Below are 22236 nucleotides of genomic sequence, written 5' to 3' on the forward strand. Positions count from 1 at the left end.
AAACTCTCTCTCCCTTATTTTTAAGCCTTCTCAGGTTTTTAAGTGGATTTAGCCCATCACGTCTGGGTGCCACTCTGTAGAAATAAGAGTGGCAGGGCTGCGTCCCCGGCACCTGGCCGCCTGCATGGCTAGCTTATGCCCCAAAATAATTACATGGAAACTGTATTCTTTTAAACACTGCCTGGCCCGTTATCTGTAGCCTCTTATTGGCTAGCTCTTACATATTAATCCAACCCATTTCTAATAATCTGTGTAGCCCATGAGGTGGCTTACCAGGGAAGATCTTAACCTGCATCTGTCTGGAGTGGGAGGATCATGGTGACTCCTTGACTCAGCTTCTTTCTCCCAGCATTCTCTTCTGTTTACTCCACCCACCTATGTTCTAACCAATAAAATGGGCCTAGGCAGTTTCTTTATTAATAAGAAATCACTCCCATATCACACAGCTGTCAATTCCGCAGGAATGAAGTAATTGTACCTTGTCTTTAAAAACCATCTTCCCTTGTAGATGGGCCTTAGTTCTAAATCTGACCATGGGAACTAAGGTCAGCTTCAGCTTAAATAAAAACCCAGGTAATTATAATTTAAATCAAGTCTTTGGTCTTTCCCAGTGGGTTTGAGTTCCTTAACACTAGGTATAGCTTAACTGTAAATGCTAGTTAAAACACTAGGTGTACCCTCTGCCTAGTAATAACATCAGCTCATTGAAAGTTGCCAAGATTTAGTCAGACTCAACATTGTTATGGATTTCTAGCAAGTCCCCAGCAGCTTGCTATGGGGTCCTTGTGGCAGCAGGTCCACAAACCAAAGTGGCTGGTCCCCAGCCATGTGGTGGCAGGCTGGTCCCCAGCAAGCCCAGCAAACAGGGTGCACAAGTGGCAGGTGGGGGGCACACATACAGGCACATCGTACAGAATAGAATTGGATATTTATTAGTTGAGTTATGGAGGGGAAGGAAAAAGGGCAGAAGGGGTGAGGGAGAAGAGGGAAAGAGGAAGAGAGAGGGTGGGGGGACAGAGAGAGCCAAGATGGCAAGGGAGAGAAAGAGAGGCTGCAGGGAGTGAGTGTGGCTTGTCTCTTAAAGGGACAGAATATTACATTCCCAGGTCTTTTTATAATAAAAAGTGGGAGATTAGCATCACAGGTTGAAGGAATTGGAGCAGCGGATTGTCAAGACTGCTTCTGGCTTATTTGTGGGCATGGTCTTTGGAGGGAACCTGAGAAGGCTGGGTGCTGGCCACATCTTGGCATAGCTGGTCGCTTTGTTCCTCTCTGGTGTTTGTGGCATGGAAATGTCTGGTGTCTCTGATACCTGTTTACAGTATTGGCAGAACAAAGAACAAAGTTGAATTAAGGAAAACAAAATTTTAGGACCAGAGAATTGAAGGGGATGTACCTGACCTATTTAAGTCAGATACACTAATTTGGCTCCCTGGAACTCACAAGAATTCTTTGGGTTTGTGAAAACAGAAGTTTTAGACACATGCATTGTATAATGACTGTGACATATTTTTGTACAATGAAAAGTATTTTTAAGACTATGGAAGGCATTATGAGAGAGAAATTTGATCTGAAATTTGTTTGGTGAGGTTGTTTTATTTTAACTGGCAAAACTCTTAGCTATCAAACTGCATCAGAGATCTTTGAGAAGGATAAAGTTTTAATTTGAGTTACTGATTAAAAAATGACAGAGAAATTACTTGGTTGGCACCCAAAGCTACTCTTTATGGCCCTCCATAGTCGCCCAAGGTTGCATTTGCCTTTTGCTGTTTAGCGCAGGGCCTGCCAGGCTCCAGAAGATTCTGTGGGCTAAGAAATATGTAGGCCTACCTTGACCTGAGCAGCGAGGCTGTAGACTCTAGCGATTCTGTCCACGTCAGGAGATCTTCAGCTTAGATGAAAGGCAGTTTTGTCCAGTGTAGATGGACATTGTTGTGTGTCCATTTGTCTTCTGTCTTCTTTAGAGGAAGTAGAGTTTTGCTGCTAGGAGCCAACCCGTCTCTTTTTGTTATGAAAAGTTTTTTAATAATTAAATATTTAAATATCACATTCCCCAGATCTCTGAGCAATTGAGGGCTGTTTATTAGGTATAACTACAGTATAGAATCTGTCTGGAAGGTTGGGTCTGAGCTTGACTGTACTGGCTCTAAACAGGTAAGAGTTATACTCATAAAAAGGCAGAAAGAAAAAAAACTGGAATATAAGGTTAATGGCAGAACTCACAATAGTAGAGAACAATTTAATATATTTTAAATAAGGATTGGATTAAATATAAGGTATTTTTGTGAGAGAATTAAAAGTACAAACCAGTTTAAGGCATGAGACTTATTATTTTTGTAGTCTAAAATGAGATGTAATGAACAATTATTACACACAGAGAGAGTGAACAAGAATTGGGCAAAGTGGATGCTCTTAGTGGGACCTACCAAAAGCATGCCATTACGCAAAACACATGCAACAGAGTCAACAAGAGGAATTTAGTGAAAAAAAAAAAAGTAAACCAGGGGACAAGGCAGGGAATACTTTAGTAAAGATGGGAGAACTTGGTCACCTGTTTTGGCTCTCAGCCAAGATGGTGGCAAAGTCACCTGACCCCAGTCAAAATGGCAGCAGCCACTTATATGAAAAAGTCACAATTTTTGAGCTGTAAGGATTTTAAGCTTAATAAGAGACCTAAAGACATGATCTGTCCTGTCACTGAGCTGCCATGCCACACCACAAGCCGCAGAGGTGAGCAAAAGGTTGGAACCGAAAAAACTGCACCATGCCACAGCTGGAATTGAAAAAGACAGCTGGAATTTTAAAAAGCTGGGGAACTGACATGGATGGTTGCTATCCACAGCTGAAATTGTGAAAACCCATGAAATACCACTAGGCACACAGCGAAACGTCTCTCAACTGTGGGCAGGGTGTGAATCAGCACAAACACCACAGGGAACCGTGGCTGAGCATCCTCTGACCCCGGGTGGAGTACCTGGATGGATCCAGTCGGTCAGGGTGACTCAGAAGCCATAGAGGCCAAAGGCTGCTTTGAGTGGTCTTTTACGGCAAGGAAAAAAAAAAAGAGAGAAGAAATAGGGGGAAAAAAGATGAAGAATTTGAGGGACCCTGGGTCCCCAGTCGAATGCACCGCACAGTTTTCAGTGCTAAGTGCAGGCTGACTAACTCAGGGTTAGTCCAAACACAATTTTAGTTAAGGAAAGCAACCATAGCAGAACGGAACAAGGAAGACGCACCGATGAGCCGGAAAGCCGGTGGTGGGAATAGGAAAAAAAACCCTGGTTCAGGATCCCAATCTCTGGAGATGAACTGGAGTGTGAGGGCCTATCCGAGTCATGGGGCACCAAATGTTATGGCTTTGTAGCAAGTCCCCAGCAGCTTGCTGCAGGGTCCTGGTGGTGGCAGGTCTACAAACCAAGGTGACTGGTCCCCAGCCATGTGGTGGTGGGCTGGTCTCTGGCGAGCCCAGTAAGCAGGGTAAGCAAGTGGCAAGTGGGAGGCACATAAACAGGCACATCATACAGAATAGAACTGGATATCTATTAGTTGAGTTATGGAGGGGAAGGAAGAAGGAGAGAAGGGGGTGAGAGACAGAGAGAGGAGAGAGGGAGGGGGAGAGGGAGAGAGAGGGAGATGGAGAAGGGGGGCAGAGAGCGAAGATGGTGAGGGAGAAAGAGAGGCTGCAGGGAGTGGGCATGGCTTGTCTCTTAAAGGGACAGAATATTACAAACATAACCTGGCTTGGGTGTATACTCATGAGACTGCAGCAGGAAGATCAAGAGTTTGAGGCCAGACCACACTACAGAGCAAGACAGTCAAGAATGTAGGAAGGTATCCAGGCAGGTGGCACATACCTGTAATTCCAGGAAACTAAAGCAGGAAGGTTAGGAGTTCAAGGTCATCCTCAGTACTTAACAAGGTCAAAGTCAGTCTGGGCTATATAAAACCAGTTCTCCAAAATAGAAAAAAAAAAAAAAGACAGCCAAAAAAAAGGAGGGAGGAAAGGGAAGAAGGAAGGGAGGGAGGGAGGGAGGGAGGGAGGAAGGAAGGAAGGAAGGAAGGAAGGAAGGAAGGAAGGAAGGAAGGAAGGAAGGAAGGAAGAAGGGTAGGAGGGGAAGAGGGGAAGAGGGGAAGAGGGGGAGAGGATGAAGTTTTGTTTTACTTTGTTGCATTTTGTTCAGACAGGATCTTTACAGAGCCCAGGTCAACCTTGGACTCAGTTCTGTTTCAGTCTGCCTGCTGCGATAACAGTGTGAACTACCACATTCAGAAATAAATAATATTTAAAATATAAATTTGTTACTGTGTGTGTATATAATGGGATGCCACACATGCCACTGACCACCTTTACATAGATGACAAACCAAACTCAGGTCTCCATCCTTGCAAGTCAAGTGCCTTTACCCACTGAGGTATCATTCAGTCCTGATAACTTTTTAATGAAAAGGAGAAAGGAAGTTGAGTATGGTGGCTCACACTTGTAATCGCTGCACCCCAAAGGCTAAGGCAGGAGGTCTGCTACGAGGTCAAGACCAACCTGGTATATGTGGTGAGTTCCAATCTAGCTTAGGTTACAGAGTAAGATCAGAGAGAGAGAGGCAGAGAGAGGGAAGGAAGGTGGGAGGAGGGAAGAGAGAGAGAGAGAGAACACATATGTACAAATGAAAGTGGAAGCTAGGTGCTGTCTTCCCTGTTTTGAGGAAAGGTCACTTTTGAGGACCTCAAGCTTACTGATTACATTAAGACCCAGGGTTCTGCTTGTCTCCCTTACCCCAGCACTAGATTAACAAATGCACACCACAATGCAGCTGGAGACCAAATTCTGATCCTCATGCTTGCATAGCTGAGCTGTCTCTTCAGCCACAAGACTTTGCTTTCATGGTTTTAATTTTCAGTCCAGTAGATAATCAATAATGTACAAACACCTTTTTTAATACCTGTAATGTAGTGCAGTTAAAAATGACTGAATTAACAAGAATAACACATTATGCTGTACACTAAGATGTCTAGAGGTAGAGATAGCTAATAAAAGTAAGACAAGGGATTTACAATGGCATAGTCATCAAAAGACAGTACTGATGTCCTCAGACCACATAAGCTCTTCTTCCTCTTCTTAAGATAGGAAAATTTACTTGCAGCCATGGGCTAGCAATTGAATTTTTAAGCATTACTTTTTCAACAGTCTGACAATATTTCAATATTTAAAGCCCTATGTTCATCAGGAGCTGAACAAGGATAGCAACAGGCATGCTAAAGAAGACCACAATTTTCAATCCAATACAAAAAAACTATGGGTCACTAAAATGATCAGAGTAGGAGAAATAGTCTTCCCTGGGGAAAAGCACACCAACTGATTATCTAAACCAATTGGTCAGTCCCGAAAACGTGAATACAAATAATATTATACAGACTGAGTAAGTTTATATTTAGTAATATACATATATGCATATAACCGCAACTAATGAAAAAAGAGCATAAACTTGAAAGAAAACAAGGATGCGTTTATAGAAAGACTTAAAGAGAATGGAGAAATAATGTGATTATATCATAATCCAAGAAAATAAAGGAAAAATATAGTCTGTACTCAGATGCCCATCACTGAAGCACTCACAGTCATCCAAAAAAGAGCTCATATCCATCCAGCTTTCACTAGGAGGAGAATGGACAAGTATGCTTAAATGCCCACTTCAAATGAGGATTATCTTTCTGTTCACAATTGTCTGCTCATAATATTTGGATTAGAGTTGGTATGTTTGTAAAGGGGTTTTCAGTAAGCAAAAAACCAAGTGTCTTGTATGATTCCACCTCTATAGTGTAATAAATTGCAACAGTTTAGAAAAGGTACTCAGGATTGAATCAGGGGCTTTGAATATGCTGAGGAAAAAGATCGTCTCATCATATGGAAAGTTAGCCAGGAAACCTCAAAGAGAGAATGGCACTCTTAATGGCAATATTATTGTATGTGTACCTCCACCCCTACTTTTTTTTTTTTTTTTTTTTACTTTGAGACGGGTCATGGTAAATATATTTCCTAGGTTAAACTTGAATTCATGTTGTAGTTAGGGCAGACCCTTGAAGCTGGGATCATCATAACCTCCAGAGTAGCTGGAATCATGGGTCTGTGCCACCAAGAATCACTACATTAAGACACAGTCTACAAAATAACTGACAATTCATAAAAAGCATCAAGAGTTACAAAACTTAGCCAGGCATCATGATGCATGGCTTTAATCCCAGCATTTAGGAGGCAGAGTCGGGCAGATCTCTATGAGTTCCAGGACAGCCTGGACTACCTAGTGAGTTCCAAAGTAGCCAGGACTACATGTGAGACCTTGTCTCAAAATAAAGAGTTAAAAATCTCAAAGATACAGGATTACTTCAGATTAATGGAAACCGAAGTAAGCAACTAAATACAGCATATAGTTCTAGATTGAATCTGTCCTAAATCAAGAGAAAAATGGTTGCTATAACATTAGAGGAATTTAAGTGAGTTCTGTAGATTAGATAATAATTCCAGATTCGACGGATAGTTTTGGTTGTCAGCTTGAATACATTGAAAGTTAACTAAAATGCAAATGTGGATGGCACACCTATGAGGGTTTTTTTTTTTTTTTTTTTTTTTTTTTTTTTTTTGCTTAATATGAAGTAGGTAGATTCACATCTAATCTTTGAGCCATAACCCAGATCTTGAGTCAGGAAGACACACTTTTAATCTATGTCACACCTTCAGAATACAAAATAAGGAAGCTTTTGCTCTTTGCCTGTTTGCTCTTGCTTGTTAGCAAGGCCATTCCTTCCCTGACATTAGAGCCTATTTCTTCAGGACTCCAGCATATACTGAAGATTAGCTAAGACATCCAGCATGGTGAACTGAGCAACTACTGGATTCCTGGACTTTCCTTTCACAGCCATTGCTGACTTAGCTGGACTGCAGCCTGGAAATCATTCTAAGAAATCCCCTTTTCTAATATAATGAGAGATTCATTGTATATGTTTTGTTTTCCTGAGAATTCTGACTAACATGCCAGAGTTTTCCTGATTTTGGAACTTCCACATTGATGGCTGAGGGTGTGGTCCTGTGGTAGTTGGCCAACCAGGTGTACAAAGGTCCTAGGTTAGACCCAGCACCTAGAGAAGGAGGAAGAAGGTAAAGAGAGAAGCAGAGAGATAGGGCACCATCGTCCTGTTTTCTTGGTATTGAGAAGTGAAGCACAATAGGCGCAACTTGCTCTGACAGGAGTGGGCAGGTGGAGACACGTAAGTAGCTGGACCGGTAGAAGCAGTAATATTTGGTGTTTACTTAGGAGAATAATCTCTCTACAGCTGCTATCAAGCTACCAATGAATTCAGCACTGGAAAGAAAGATTCACATTTGACTTTTGTGGGCTGATTTCTGTGTGTGTGTGAAGGACAGGCTCCAGCACACTCCTGTGTAGTAGTTATTACTCATTACTACTTTTGTTAGTTTTCTGTAGTTCTTAAATTACCCCAAAATATTTTTTCTGTTTTTGTTTATGAAACAGGATCTCACTTGATAACCTAGCTTGGCCAGGAAGTTACTATGTATCCAAGAGTGGTCTTAAACTAGGAATCATCCTCCAGACTGCACCCAAGGTCAGAAAGCAGAGAATCAGAAAGATGCTGCTCACAGTCTGGTTGAGTCTTTAATCTCTGGTTAAACTTTCTGGAAACAGACTGTTAGACCCATCTAGAAACACGTGCCCATGTAGTTTTAAATCTACTACGTAAGCTGACACGGAAAATCAACCGTCAAACCATCCCTGCCCCATCCTGGCCTGTGCATGGAATGTGTATCAAGAGCCAGGGTCTGAGTGAAGGAGTGGGTGAGCAGAGTGGGCTGCTGGTACCCTCCTGAAGCCTGTGTCTGCTGTGGGGCAGACATGTCCTCTTCAGAGCATCAAGGACAATGTGCTCTTTGTTCATAAGAAGGTATTAAGAGCCAGATGTGGGAAAAACTAAGGCAGGGCAGGAGGTCTTAAGCTTGGGCCAGACTTGGCTACATTAATGAGACCCTGTCTCAAAATTTAAAAAAGAACTAAAAAGATATTAACCTAGTGGCCATTAAGCAATCAATTGTTAGGTCTTGAGACTTTGTTTCCTACATCCTGTTCTTTCAATAACCTCCTTTTCTTGGGTTCCGTGGAGACCAAAGACACCCTAAGAAGGTGGCTTCTCAAAACAGAGCCTAAACACAATAACAAAGCACTAGTAACAAAATATATGAACTTGGCATCACAGATGAAGCAAGTTTCAGATGTGCTAAAATGTTGGGATTATTAGGCATGCTGAACATTAACTTTCAACATCATTCTAAGCTGTGATCATGGCGAGGCTGAAGATTCTCACAGCACTTGTCAAGGTCTTAGATGCTTTAGAATTCACAAGAAGATGAAGTCCCAAGATCTAATTTATCAGTGCTATAGACAGGCACATGAGATACACCAGAGTGACTGCCAAGTTCCAACATAACAGCAAAACCAGAACATTTTAGATGATAACAGATTTAATGACACTTTTTCTTAAATGTGTGAATTTCCAAAATATCACATGACCGTTTTACACTTGACTAGGCCTGTGTGCTGCAGCTCATCTAGAACATTCCTGATGGTCTCAACACAAACTTCTCCTCTGTGGTGTTTTTTTGACGCGAGGTTCCATACATTTTCAAATTCTTCTTCAGAAAGCTTGACTCCAATGTTAGTTAATATATTTGAAATCTAGAAACAACGAATTTAAAGCCAGATCAAGATTTATGTTTTAATTTTGTATTTTAAACAATTAAGTAAAATAAAATTATATTTAAAAAACTTTATAACATTTAATACAATGGACACTCCCCCAAAGTATGTGTGTTCATATATGCCTATGTGCCTATATGTATCAAAATTCTAGTACTTTTCAGGCATGGGAGGGAGTGCATTCCTGTAGCCCTGAGCCAGTGATGGTGGCTCTGCCAGCGATGGTGCTTGCTGCCAGGACTGATGGCCTAGGTTTGATCCCTTCATCCCACATCGTAGAAGGAAAGAACAGATTCCCACATGTTGTTCTTTGGCATCTACATATACTCAGGCATACATGAAACACACATACAAAATATAAATAGATGATAGATAGATAGATAGATAGATAGATAGATATTTTAAATTTAACCCACCAAATTTAAATGAATAAAAACACCTGGGCATGGTAGTGTGCGTCTCTCATCGCAGCACTTGGGAGGCAAAGGCAGGAAGATGCTCTAGAGTTGAAGCCCTACTGGTTTACACAGTGAGACCTTTTGGGAGAAGGAAAAGAATTATACTATACACCCAAAAAGAAATAAAAAGAAAAGCTTAGCAACCTGTTACAACAAAAATGAATATAATTTATCAAGAATCCTAAGTTTGAGGATCTATATAAAAGCTATAATTCTGAAAAGTCAAATATGGTAGTCATGGGTTGAGGCTAGGACCAGGGTTAGAACTGGGACTGAGTTGGTAAAGCTCTTGCCTAACAGGCACAAAACCCTGGATTTGATTCCCAGCCTGACAAGTACCAGAACATACATGTAATCTCAACACTCAGGAGGTGGAAAGAACGATTAAAAGTTCAAGACTAATCTCAGCTACATAGCTGATTTGGAAGCAAGCCTGAATCACCAGGATGATGATGATGATGATGATGATGATGATGATGATGATGATGATGATGAAAATAATAATAATAATATGAATATGAATAAACCTAAAAGCAATATCATATGCCTGTAATTCCTGCACTTAGTAGGATGAGGCAGGAGGATCATGATTTCAAGTATAGCCTGGGCTACAGAACAAAAGCCTGATATGAGATGTCTCTCTATATGTTGTGAATATGTTTTATTACCATTGGTTAATAAAGAAGCTGCATTGGCCAATGGCAGAGCAAAGTATAGCTAGGTGGGAAATCTAAGCAGAGACAGAGGGAGAAAGAAGACAGAGTAAAGAAACATCAGCCAGCCACCAAGGAAACAAGACATGTTGAAAATGTGGTAATACTATGACCATGTGGTCACAGATAAACAGAAACGGATTAATTCAAGTTGTAAGAGATAGTTGATATATGCATGAGCCATCAGCCAAACAATTTGTATTTAATATTAAGACTCTGAGTGGTTATTTGGAAATTGGAGGGCAGGAGAGAAATGTCTGGTTACAAATGTGTCAATGCAAGGCACATGCATCCACATAAAGCCTGAAAATCTTTTTTAAAAAAGGATTCTAGACACACAAATACAGAATGAGAAACAATTTCTTAGTAGTCACATTTTTTTCAGATAGACTGTTTTTGCTGACTGTGAGCAGCTGTGTGACTCCTTTAGGAGACGGCTTACCAGTTCATGCTTGTAGCCTGGATGGCTCTTTTGCAGGTCCTAAGGAGCACCTGAATGGGGTTTATGGGCAGTATGCTGCAAGTTACTTGCTGATGGCATGGACCTACTGCTTCTGAGTTGGGTCAGTAAACATGGCTCCCAGAATGGGTTGTGAACATACCTTTGTCATGTTGGAAAGCCTAGCGGGGCTGAACCAACAGCTCTGGTTGTAGCCATGCCTGTTTCACATTTTTAAACAGTAATCAAAAACTGATTACAGATATGCAATAAAGACAGATTCAGACCCCCCCAAAAAAAAAACCTCTAAACAGTAATAAGTCACATAAAGATGGAAAATACACAGAGACTGGATTATGTACAATATTGTGTTTTCTTTGAATTTTTTGACTATTAATGAACTAACTACAGAGAGAGACATTTGATTGTGGGGACTGCTAACTGAAACCAATATAAAGGTATCTTGATATCAAAATTTGGGTCTAAGACATATTACTTTGGAAAAGAGGTTCTGCTTTTGTTTTCATAGAAGGTGAGAAGCTGTAGATACCTTCCAGGCTAATATGGTTTGAACAAATAAGACTTCCCTGAGATGTCTCCAATAAGAATGATGACCCAGGTTATCCAAAATCCAAAACAACTTTAAGGCAAATGGCTGGAATGATGCAGCCTCACGGACTACAGCTTAATTTAACCATAATTCTAAATTTTCTAAGGATCCCCATAAGATTACAAATGCTCCCAATCAGCAGGAAGTAGTATAGAAAACTATGTCCAAATTCTGAAATTATTGTTTATAGATATTTGTTTTCATTTAAAGGGAGTTGGTTATAAATAGTTAATGGCTACAGTCAATCTCTTTCTAAAGAAAAAAGGGATATATGATATAGAAATGAGGTAAAAATGGTAGATTATTAAATCTACTTTACCCAATAACAAATGTTAATCTCAAACTACATTAGTATGGATTTTGGTTTATTGATACAAATTTAAGGTCAATTTTTTTATACTGTATATATATTTCTACTCTTGTTTAAGGTATTATGTTTATGTAGTTCATTTAAAAATGCAATGTATAATTAAAAATACAGATTAATAATCATCTGTCATAGTCAAACATATATCTTCTAGATATGCAGAGAGATATTTCAGATGGATAAGTAATCTTCAAACACTTAGAAACCTATAGAATATGACATTTAAAATGTTTTAATAACTTAAAATTTGTTGGCCATGAGATATCTGCTCCTGGTAGTGCTAATTACTTCAAGAGAAAGATGGGCATTGAAGAAGCTCCTTATGAAGTTTGCTTTCAGTGTGGCAAGGCTGGCCATTTGGGCAAGAAACTGCTCTTTCCTGGATTGATGACAATATGCTGTATAAACTTTTATTTTTTTTTTAAATTTTCAGTGATTCTGAAAATACCAGGTGTTCTGAGATGGGCTGATGGGCTGTATGTAAGATGACATACAGGACCCACAGTAAAATGACTGCCAAACTTGCCAAAACAAAATGGGTCAGTCCTTCAGGGTTCCTACATCACAAAAGAAACTGCCAGACATTCTGCAGGACAGAGGAAAGTGATTGACAAACTGTCAATATAATCAGGACAGTCTTTAAAATTTCCTGCTTCACTGAAAAGTCTGCCAATTGCTATGGGCCCAATATTGCAGAGGAACTTTGGGTACCTATCCAGGCAGTTGGACGTCTCTGTCATTTTTAGAGTTTTGGAAGTTACTCAGGTTATATTATATCCTTTTAGGGTATTTCATGGAGTTGACGACAAGATAACCATAATTGTAGTTTTCCTTAGTTATGATAAAATATAAATCAGATATGAAACTTTAGACTCACAAAGATAGGGCAGATGCTATATTATTTTCTTTAATTTTACCAAATACAAATAGACTAAATGTTATATCTGTAATTCTTTCTTGATACCTGTTTTGCTATATGTAATTTTACAATGTTAAAGTTAAAACATTCCTTTTTGATTAGACAGAAAAAGGGAAATTATATGGGACGTCTCTCTGTATGCTGTGACTATGTTTTACTACCATTGGTTAATAAAGAAGCTTCTTTGACCTAATGCAGGGTAGAATGTAGCTATGTGGGAAATCCAGGCAGAGATAGGAGAAAAAAAGCCAAGTCAGGAGACATCAGCCAGCTGTTGAGGAAACAAGACATGTTGAAAATGAGGTAACACCATGGCCATGTGGCAATACATAGATTAAGAGAAATGGGTGATCTAGCTAATAGAAACCTAAGCCTTTGGCCAAACAGTTTGCAATTAATATTAAGCCTCTGAGTGGTTATTTGGGAACTGGAGGGCAGGAGAGAAATGTTCAGTTATAAAACCCAGTCTCAAAACAAAATAAATAAAACACTAGCCAAGTATGTTGGTTCATTCCTATGAATAAATGCAATACTTTAGGAAGCTGAGACAGGAAAACTACTAAGAGTTGTAGACCAATATGGGCTACAAAATGAGTTCCAGGCCAGAGTAGGGGTAAGAAGTAAAATGCCATCTCAAATAAAAACAAAAGAAAAGAACAAAACTGATCACAATAATAATAGTAGTCACTGCTAAGTCAAAACTTCTGTCTTTGTATATTTGCATAGGACTGGGATGATTTCTGTACCTCTTCCTTTGATCTGGACTTGAAGAAGTCCCTCTCAAACACGCCTTTCTGGGAGAAGACGGAGGGATGCAGCAGGGAGTAAGCATTGCCGTCTTCACCATAGTTATTTCTGTCACTGACACGACGAATCCGAGGAGCGGGAATGTCAGATCGAACAGTCGGAACACCATATATGGGGTAACCTAGGTCATCAGTGAGGGCGAAAAAGACACCCTGAAACTCAGTTATTTAACAGTAGCCACCAGTTACCTTTGACCACTCAGCACTTGCAATGTAAATGGTCAAACTACAATGGTTTGTGTGTAAAGTTCACAGACTTTACAAAATCAGAGTGTGGCCAAGCACAGCAGGCCCACCTTGGTTCCAAGGACGTGGGAAGCTGAGGCAGGAGGGATAATGCTTGAGCCCAGAAGACCAAGCCCAGGTTAGGAAAGCATTCAACACGCTCATCCATCAGTCTCAATTTTATTAATATAGGTTTCTTTTTTAACTTGGGTCATCATGAACAGATCCGTAAGACATATCTGTGAGACCCCTGAGTACACAGTTAAACATAAGTCCCAAGGCCTTGAGAAATGTATAATCTATCACAGAGAGAGGCTAGGAACAGTGCGAAGACACACTATGAACATTGCACGTCCAGGTGTACTAATTACTTAACTTGACAAGAAAAGTGACATGCTTACATATAGAAGGAACAGCTCCAACAATTGCACTGATCTCAGAAGAAGTTGTCTTATAGTAGTCTGAAACTTTGTCACTTGGTCTCAGGAGTACCCGGAGAGTCTCTTCTGAACTCCCTGGTTCTTTTGGGACGATATCTTCAGGCCGTATCAGAAGAGTTGGTTCAGCTTCTTCCATGCTAGTCTCGGTATTGTTTTCACAGTCTGGTTTACTAACTTGACCTTGAAGCAAAACCAGAGCCAGAGGAAAAGAAGGCACAGGAAGAGGTCACTTCTTGGTGCTTGCCATTCTGTAACAAGCTGGATTATTTGGACCTGCAAGGTGACTCAGTGGGTAAAGGCATTTGCCACCTGCCACCAAACCTGGCAGCCTAAGGTGGAGCCCAGGGACCCACATTGTGGAAGGAAAGAACTGGCTCCCTCAAGTTGTTCTCTGCAACATATGCAGCCACATGTGTAATACACACGAGTAATAATAATAATAAATGTAGTGATTTTTAAAGATGAATTTACTTTGTGATCTCCTCCTAACAGTTGAAACGAGTGCCTGTGGAGCTGGTGCCAGTGCCAATGTTCCACTGTGGAACAGCAAGTTCAGGCCAATGTCAGGTGTGATCCCAACATGACCTGGAGTCACTTTCTTTATTCCATGGACTTTATTTAAAAAAAAAAGAGAGTCTCTGTTTCGGAGAACCAGAAACAAAGGATCCTTTACCTTTATTTCTTCCTATACCAGAGTAAACACAGAGTCTCATGGAAGCAGACGAGAGCTCCAGCTCCCTCTTCACTAGAGCTGGGCCTCCTACTTAGCTTGAATTATGCAGCTTCCCCAAAGACTGAGTCCTAAAGGGGGTGTAAGACATACTTGGAACTGAGACATTCACAAGGAAATGGCTCAGTGGGCAAAGGTACTTGACAATAAGCTTGACAATCGATCTCTGAGTAAGCCTGAGTTCAATCTCTGGGCCCCACATGTAAAGAGACAACTGTTCCATTCTGTCCTCTGACCTGTAGCACACATGTGAAACACATACACACTACGTATGTTGTTTTTATAACTAGGTTTTCTGCCTGATACATATGTATAACTGGTGCTGCTAGAGATCAGAACAGGACATCAGCTCCCCTGGAACTGGAGCTCCTAATGGTGGCAAGTCACCATGAGGGTGCTAGAGGGTATAGGGTGACCTATACCACCAAGTCATCTCTCCACCCCCCAGTATAAAAAAGTTAAAAGATACTCCCACATATTCTTGGACTAGGTGGGCAAACCATGTCCCATCCAGAGAAAGGATAAGAACATACTGTGAGCTAGGGGCCCGCATCTCTAAATAACTTCCTACAAGTTAGTGTACAAAAGAAAAACCCAGTACTGTGAATGACAAGGCGGGAGCACGTGCAGTTAGTATGCATCAGGCACTGGGCCCAACCCAACTGCCAAAAGGTGAAACAGTGAAGTAGAACTGAGCCTGCTGACTTGTCAGTCACGTCAGAAAGCCAAAACACCACTGGAGGGCACTGTGGTGCTTCCACAGTCACAGAAGACTGGGGGAATTCACGCAAGGGTTACAAAGGAGCTCTAAGGGAGCTCTAGGGGATCTAACGTTTCAGGAGGCATGCCTTGAAAGTTCCAGAGGCTCTACCCCCGCCATCCCCGTGCCCTCCCCCCACACACACACACATACACACACCTCTAAAAGCAGAAAACTACATCATTTGGCCAGCCAGGACAGGCTCCAAAGCTACACAGAGAAACTCTGTCTCAAAAAAAAAAAAAAAAAAAAAAGACGAAGAGGAAGAGGAAGAGGAGGGGAGGGGAGGGGAGGACCTGAGTTCACTTCCCAGCAACCACATGGTGGCTCACAACCATCTGTAATGAAATCTGGCACCCTCTTCTGATAAATAAATAAATAAATAAATAAATCTTAAAAAACAAAAAGGCAAATCTCATTGCTGCCCTTCCCCTCCGCCACACATTTCCATCTTCCTGAGTGTTCTCACATTTTTTCCTTCCCTATTCATCCCCCACATGAACAAACACATGTGCACACTGTCCTAGTTCCCTTCATGTGCCTGTGACAAATTGGCGGAAGTCAGAGCCTGAATTAAAGCAGGAACAGAACCAGAAACTATGGAGGAACATTGCTTACTGGTTTCTCTTGCTCAGCTACCTTTTTTTAAGATTTACTTATTATTTTTTATCTATGTGATTCTGTGTGAGGCTTCATTAGTTTATGTACACAACATACATGCAGGTGCCTGTGGACGCCAGAGGGCAGTGAGTCCCCTGGAACTAAAGTTACAAGCAGTTGAGAGTCACCTGATGTGGATGCTGGAACTGAACCTCAATTGGCTGGGAACTGGCCCCTCTGCAAGCACTAAATACTCCTAACCACTGAGCCATCTCTCGAGTGTGGAAGCACAAAAATGTGAGCCTATTTCCACCTTGTCTGATGGTCAGAGTTTGGAGGTTGCTTAAAATAGTTGACAAGCATAGCTGCACATCCCAATTCAGGATGTGACTACTTGGTTCTTTATGTTTGTTTGTTTTTGTTTTTGTTTTTTGAGACAGGGTTTCTCTGTGGTTTTGGAGCCTGTCCTGGAACTAGCTCTTGTAGACCAGGCTGGTCTCAAACTCACAGAGATCCGCCTACCTCTGCACATTAAGATGGCTCATACAGTTAGATCCATTTCATCCTGACAGATGGTCAGCATATTCAAACTTATTTCTGTTCCTTCTTTTGTATTATGAGGTCACCTGGGGAGTGGCTGCCTTCAGGATATGTGGTCTAGGGCGGCTTCACTGCCTCAACAACAGAGTACTAATGATTTGATGTCTCAAGTGTTAAAGGGATTGACTGTCCAAGTTGTCCTCTGTATTATGTTAAAGAAGTCTTTTGTTGCCTTCTTCCCCTTTTGTATTGGGGTATAAAAGTATGCAGAAAATTAAACACAGATGGATTTCAGAATTCATGGGAATGCACTCCTGGTACTTTCTAGGGTTTCTGTTTTTATTCTTTTCACGTGTCTTCGTATTCTTTACTAATATTTCTAAACCCTTCTGCCCCTACCCTGGTAAGATGTATTTTTGTCAAGGCCAGTCCCCAACACGTCAGCCCCTCAGATAGTTTTCTTATACAGCCCAGACCCACCTACCTAGGGAGGGAACTACCTACAGAGACTGAGTCCTCCCCTCATTGGACTGAGTTCTTCTCTTCCTGGACTGGGCCCTCTTACATGAATCATCAACTAAGACAGTCTCTCACAGAATCTGATCTACGGGCAATCCCCCAGTTTAGAATCCCTCAAATGATGCTGTGCTGTGACCAACTGACTGATGAAGCTAACTAGGACACACAATTTTAAAGTTGGTTGAGATCCTAAAAACTACAAAAATATAAAACTCTACTTAAGAATTCAGCAAGTTTTCAAGCCATACCTTTAATAATGACCCTCTTCTCATACTCTGTGAGAGGTACTTTGTCTTTCCAGTTAAGGAAATTGGCAAATTCCAGATAGTTAATCAGGCCATCCTGATCCACATCACAGTAATCAAACAGCTGGTCCAGGAGCACCTTGTCTAAATGCAGGTTTGCCTGGTCACAAGCTTCATGCAGTTCTTCTCTGTCGATCATCCCATCTCCTTTCTGTCAACCAGTAAGCAAAGGAGAGTAATATGAGTGTGGTCTCTGATTTAAAAAAAAAAAATGGCTCTAGCACACACACTCAGCAAATTCCAACCTCCACTAAGAGGAATCAAATATTATATATGTAAAGCAAGAGTTATCCTCATTGACTCAACCTGATAGACACACTTCGCAGTTTGTGATCCTAGTATAAGCAGAGTATAATTCAGAACCCTTTTGTTATTGGTCCTGATGATTGATTCCAGGCCCTTGCACACATTTAACACATATGTGCTATGTTCACAATCCCACTTATTTTAATCACCTTTTTCTTTTCTTCCTCTTATTTATTTATTTATCTTAGTATTTTATTGTTGTTTTGAGGCAAGGTCTCATGTACTCTAGGCCAGCTTTATGATCAATTATGTAGCTGAGAATGGCCATGAATTCTGGTCCTCGTATCTCTGCCTCCCAAGTGCTGGAATGACAGGCTTGCTCTCACACACCCTGCTTAATCATATCCTTTAAACCAAACTGTGTGCTCTGGAATGTAGCTGTCATAATCATAAAACACGCTTGGCATTTCACTTGAGCAATGTTTTTGCATGTCTGACAGCTCATTACAATTTTTTCATGCTGACAGAGTTAACACCTATTTTCTCACCAGGGCCATAAATTGTCCTCCTTTTCATTGCTTACCAACAAGGAAAACAGAGATGATATTACAAAGCAAAGAGTAGGGAGGCCTAGTGTTGTTTGATATTACTCCCCAAACAAAGGAGAAAAGCCACTAATCCCTCAGGTCTACCCTCATTGTAACATTGTTAAGATTCATTCTTCCAGAGAGGGAAAAACCCTTAGTCCCCTTAAATGTAATAATTAAAGGCATAAATGACTACACTACGTGTTACTGGAGAAAAGCTGATGACAGAGTAAAGAGAAATTTGAGAGGTTCCTTTGGGAGAAGACAGGGCAGAGTAGATAGTTCTTGTTAAGGAAGAAAGTCCACAGCTAGGACATCTTAACCACTCAGTCCCTCATGCGTTCCTTCAAGCCAACCTTAGATGCACTTAGAGATGATGCTATGGAGCTAAGAATTTCATTTTGTGCTCCACCCCTGTGGGAGGTGGCTTTGAGCAGTGAATTCTGGGTGCTATAGGTGGGAATATAGCTTAAGAGTAGAGTATTTGCCTCAACTGTGTGAGGCCCTAACTTCTATACCCAGCACTGAAAAAAATTAAATTAAAGAGAAAAAAGAATATATGAATGTGTTAGCCCATTAGAGAGATTTAGGTAAAGAATTTGCAAGAGAAACTACTTATGAATGAATCATTGAGCATTACTGGGGCTGTAGCTGCTCAAAGTTGAATTCACTGCCGCTGAAGATAAATCCCTGCAAAAATGGCCCAGTGAGACAGACCAAGTGAATTCTAAATAAATTACTGTGGCCCTGGAGAAGTTCTCTATGCCTCCTGTTGTTAACACATATTACCTTGACAATGGAGTTATAAATGGCCTAGATTAATGTAAACTCCTTTATAAATATCTGTATGGTAAACCCAAGCCAATCAAACCATGAACCTGCTATCCTGTCAGGAAAGCAATGTAGTAGCTACTGATGGAATCAAAGAGTTCACAAAGCTAAAATAGATGTTGTCAATATTGACAGCTTTGCTGCCTAATACAAGGCTTGTATCCACTGAAAGCAAGGGCATTTTATTTTCATTAAACTCATGTTACTCAAAGCTCAAGGGAATAGTGGGGCTACAGGGAGCATAAAAATTTGCTTTATGATTTATAGGGACAATGATAGACAATAATGAAAAGCCCCAGTTGTAACTCTTAGTCCCGCCAAATTCCTAGCTGTCCTTCTATTCCAGTGCTGTGTACTGTGCATGTTTAACAGCTGGCTCTCAGGTGGGTGGAGAATAAGGAAATCCTGATTCCATTTTTTAGGGTGAGAGTTGTTCAGGTCTTGGTTTTTTGAGACAGAGCCTCACCCAGGCTTGTGTCTATCATCAATCTTCCTTGCCCTGGCTCCCAAATGTTGGGACTTAGGCATGTACTACCACACTCCTCAGAAAGCCCTGAGTTGTAACAGTTGCTACACTCCATGGTACAATTCTTTTCTTTTGTTGGGAACATTTTGTAGCTGCCAATATGATATTATTTGGCTTGCAAACATGATGGCATGCTCTCTCAAGCCTGCTTATGCTCAAGTGCCATAATGCTGTCACTCAAATTTATGGTTACATTTTCAAGCTCTGAGTAAGTTAATGTCTACAAATATCCAGAGCAATGCTTAACGAGACAATATGCACTCAATGAATGATACTTATAAGCAAGAATATTCATTTAGGAAACCAAAGTTTGTTTGCTGTCTTGATTATTTTTCTATGAAACTGAATCAGAGCATTCAATAGTTTTGGATTCTACTGCATTAGATCCACATTGTCCTGGCTTCTCAGTAAAACATTCCTTAAGGATGCCAAACACTACACAGTACAGATTAAAAGTTGATGGTTTAAAAGACGCATCATCATTAAACAATGCTCAGGGATGTGATGTCATCATAAGGAGCCTGCCTAGTGGCTTACTTAGATAACCAGCAGCTATTAAGATTGTATTTCTTATAACTGCATTCAAAATGAACTTTTAAAAAGCGAAGGCAGATTCCTAGTTAGGGTTTCTACTGCTGTGATGAAACACCATGACCAAAAACAAACAAACAAACAAAACAAAACAAAAAACTGGGGAGGAAAGGCGTACACATCCATATTGCTGTTCATCTTCAAAGGAAGTCAGGATAGGAACTCAAACATGGCAGGATCGTAGAGACAGGAGCTGATACAGAGGCCACAGAGAGACACTGCTTGCTGGCTTGCTCCCACGGTTTCCTCAGCCTGTTTTATAGAAGCCTGGACCAGCAGCCTAAGGATGGTACCACCCACAACAGGCTGGGTCACTCCCACATCAGTTACTAATTAAGAATTGTCCTATATCTGATAGAAGCATTTTCTCAATTGAAGCTCCCTCCTTTCAGATAGCTCTAGTTTGTGTCAAGTTGCCATTAAGACTAGCCAGCACAGCAGATTCTGTTATTCGTATTCGTGAGCTGTTTAAAACTGACTGAAGGTAGCTAGAGTCTAGTTCCGTGACCAAGCACTTGCCTAGGAAGTATGATGCCTGAATTTCATCCCAACAGTGCACACACACACACACACTCACACACACACAAATTACAACAGATTTGAGTCGGGTATCATAGTGCATGTCTGTAATCTCAACTTGGAAGTGTAGTCAGGAGGCTCAGAATCCAAGGGCAGCCTGTGCTACAAGTAACCCCATCTAGCCAAGTTTGTACTGGTGTGGGGGTGCTCTGTCTCTCTCTCTCTCTCTCTCTCTCTCTCTCTCTCTCTCTCTCTCTATCTATCTATCTCTTTCTCTCTCTCTCTCTCTCTCGTCTATATGTTTCTATGTGTATATGAATAAAATTTTAAATCTGATTACTTTAACTTACATATTTTTATATTGAAAATCATCTTGAAATTGAGGATACCCAGTAGTCATTAAAAACCAGACAAAGCATCAGATATATTTTCTCTTTCTTAATTTAATCTACATTGTGCAGGGCATCAGATTCCCTGGAGCTGGAGCTAAAACTGAGCCAATTGCAAATACTGGGAATGAACTCAGGTCCTCTACAAGAACTAAGAGCCATCTCCACAACCACACATACATTTTATTTACTTTTCATTCTTTTCTTTTTCTTTTCTTTTTATTTCTTTGTTTGTTTGTTTGTTTCTTCTATTGTGACAGGGTCTCTCTGTGTAGTCCTAGCTGTCCTGGAACTTGCTATGTAGATCAGCCTGGCCTCAAACTCACAGAGATCTGCCTGTGCCTGGCTACCCAATGATGGGATTAAAGGAAGGTGCAACCTTGACTCACATATACTTTCTTAAAACACATTTTTGAGGGCAAAGCAGTGACTTATAGACATCTGTTGTCACCTATGTGGTTATCATAACTTCTTTACAGAGGGTGGGAGACAAAGACAAAACAGAGTTTTGCTAGACGGCCCTATCAACAGGCCTCAAAAAACTTGATTCTCCTGCATCAACCATGGAATACTAACCAGTCCAACATTTGATGCCTCGAATTAGTACAATTTTAAGTGAATATGTTTTGTTTTCTGTTTATATTTTATTTTATTGATAATGAGAAGTATTACTCATTAGTGCACAGTTATGTAATTCCCAGGCCTAAAACCAAAGTAGTTGTTCTTAAATAAATTAGCCAGTGAGCAATGGATATTTTTAATTAATTTTTAAAATGGAAAAAAAAGCACACACAAACACTGTGATCAGCACAGGAAGGGAAGGGAGACAGGAATATTTCTTCTTTTTTTTTTCTCTTTTTAAAATTATTCTGCACACACACACACACACACACACACACAGAGTGTAATTTACAATTTAACGAGATACTTGTACTTAGGAAATACATAAACCCATTACGGATCAGAAGGCAGAGAAGCTAATGCTAAGATTTTAAGATTTTGTAAAGACTTTTATGTTTTGTTTTGTATTTCACTCGGCCTTATTCATATCTCAATTAGAGCACTATGCAGTGACATGATTTATATTCATGTTGCCCTGGATTCTTTATAATTATTTATTGCAAACTTGTGGCTGTTTCTATTAACTTTCTTTTATATGAATAATGGACACAAATTTCTTAAAACTTTTGCATAATTGGTTTCTAGCCACAAATAAAGGTCACGGAGTGTATACCTGGTGAACCTAAAGAAGCTAAACAAGAAGGTGAACCCAAGAAAAAACATATAGTTATCCTCTTGGCTAAGGGAAGTAGACAAAATTGCCGGGGAGAAAATTGAGACCTTGGGGGTGGGGTGG

The 22236-nt window shown here is 40.5% G+C and overlaps 1 protein-coding gene across 1 annotated transcript in view; it reads right to left on the reverse strand.

Moving 5' to 3' along the window:
• Window positions 1-8467: 8467 nt before the first annotated feature.
• The window catches only part of Efhb (EF-hand domain family member B), a 71933-nt gene continuing 58164 nt past the window's right edge, over window positions 8468-22236 (reverse strand). The window contains exons 11-14 of the mRNA XM_050165108.1: window positions 17134-17341; window positions 13698-13916; window positions 13012-13193; window positions 8468-8738 (exon numbers count right to left, since the gene is read on the reverse strand). Of these exons, the coding sequence (XP_050021065.1) occupies window positions 8565-8738; window positions 13012-13193; window positions 13698-13916; window positions 17134-17341 (783 nt within the window). The 3' untranslated portion in view covers window positions 8468-8564. The remainder of the gene's footprint in view (window positions 8739-13011; window positions 13194-13697; window positions 13917-17133; window positions 17342-22236) is intronic.

Source organism: Alexandromys fortis, unplaced genomic scaffold, assembly GCF_014885135.2.
Source record: "Alexandromys fortis isolate MF-2015 unplaced genomic scaffold, M_Fortis_MF-2015_v1.1 scaffold_121, whole genome shotgun sequence".
Taxonomy (NCBI): domain Eukaryota; kingdom Metazoa; phylum Chordata; class Mammalia; order Rodentia; family Cricetidae; genus Alexandromys; species Alexandromys fortis.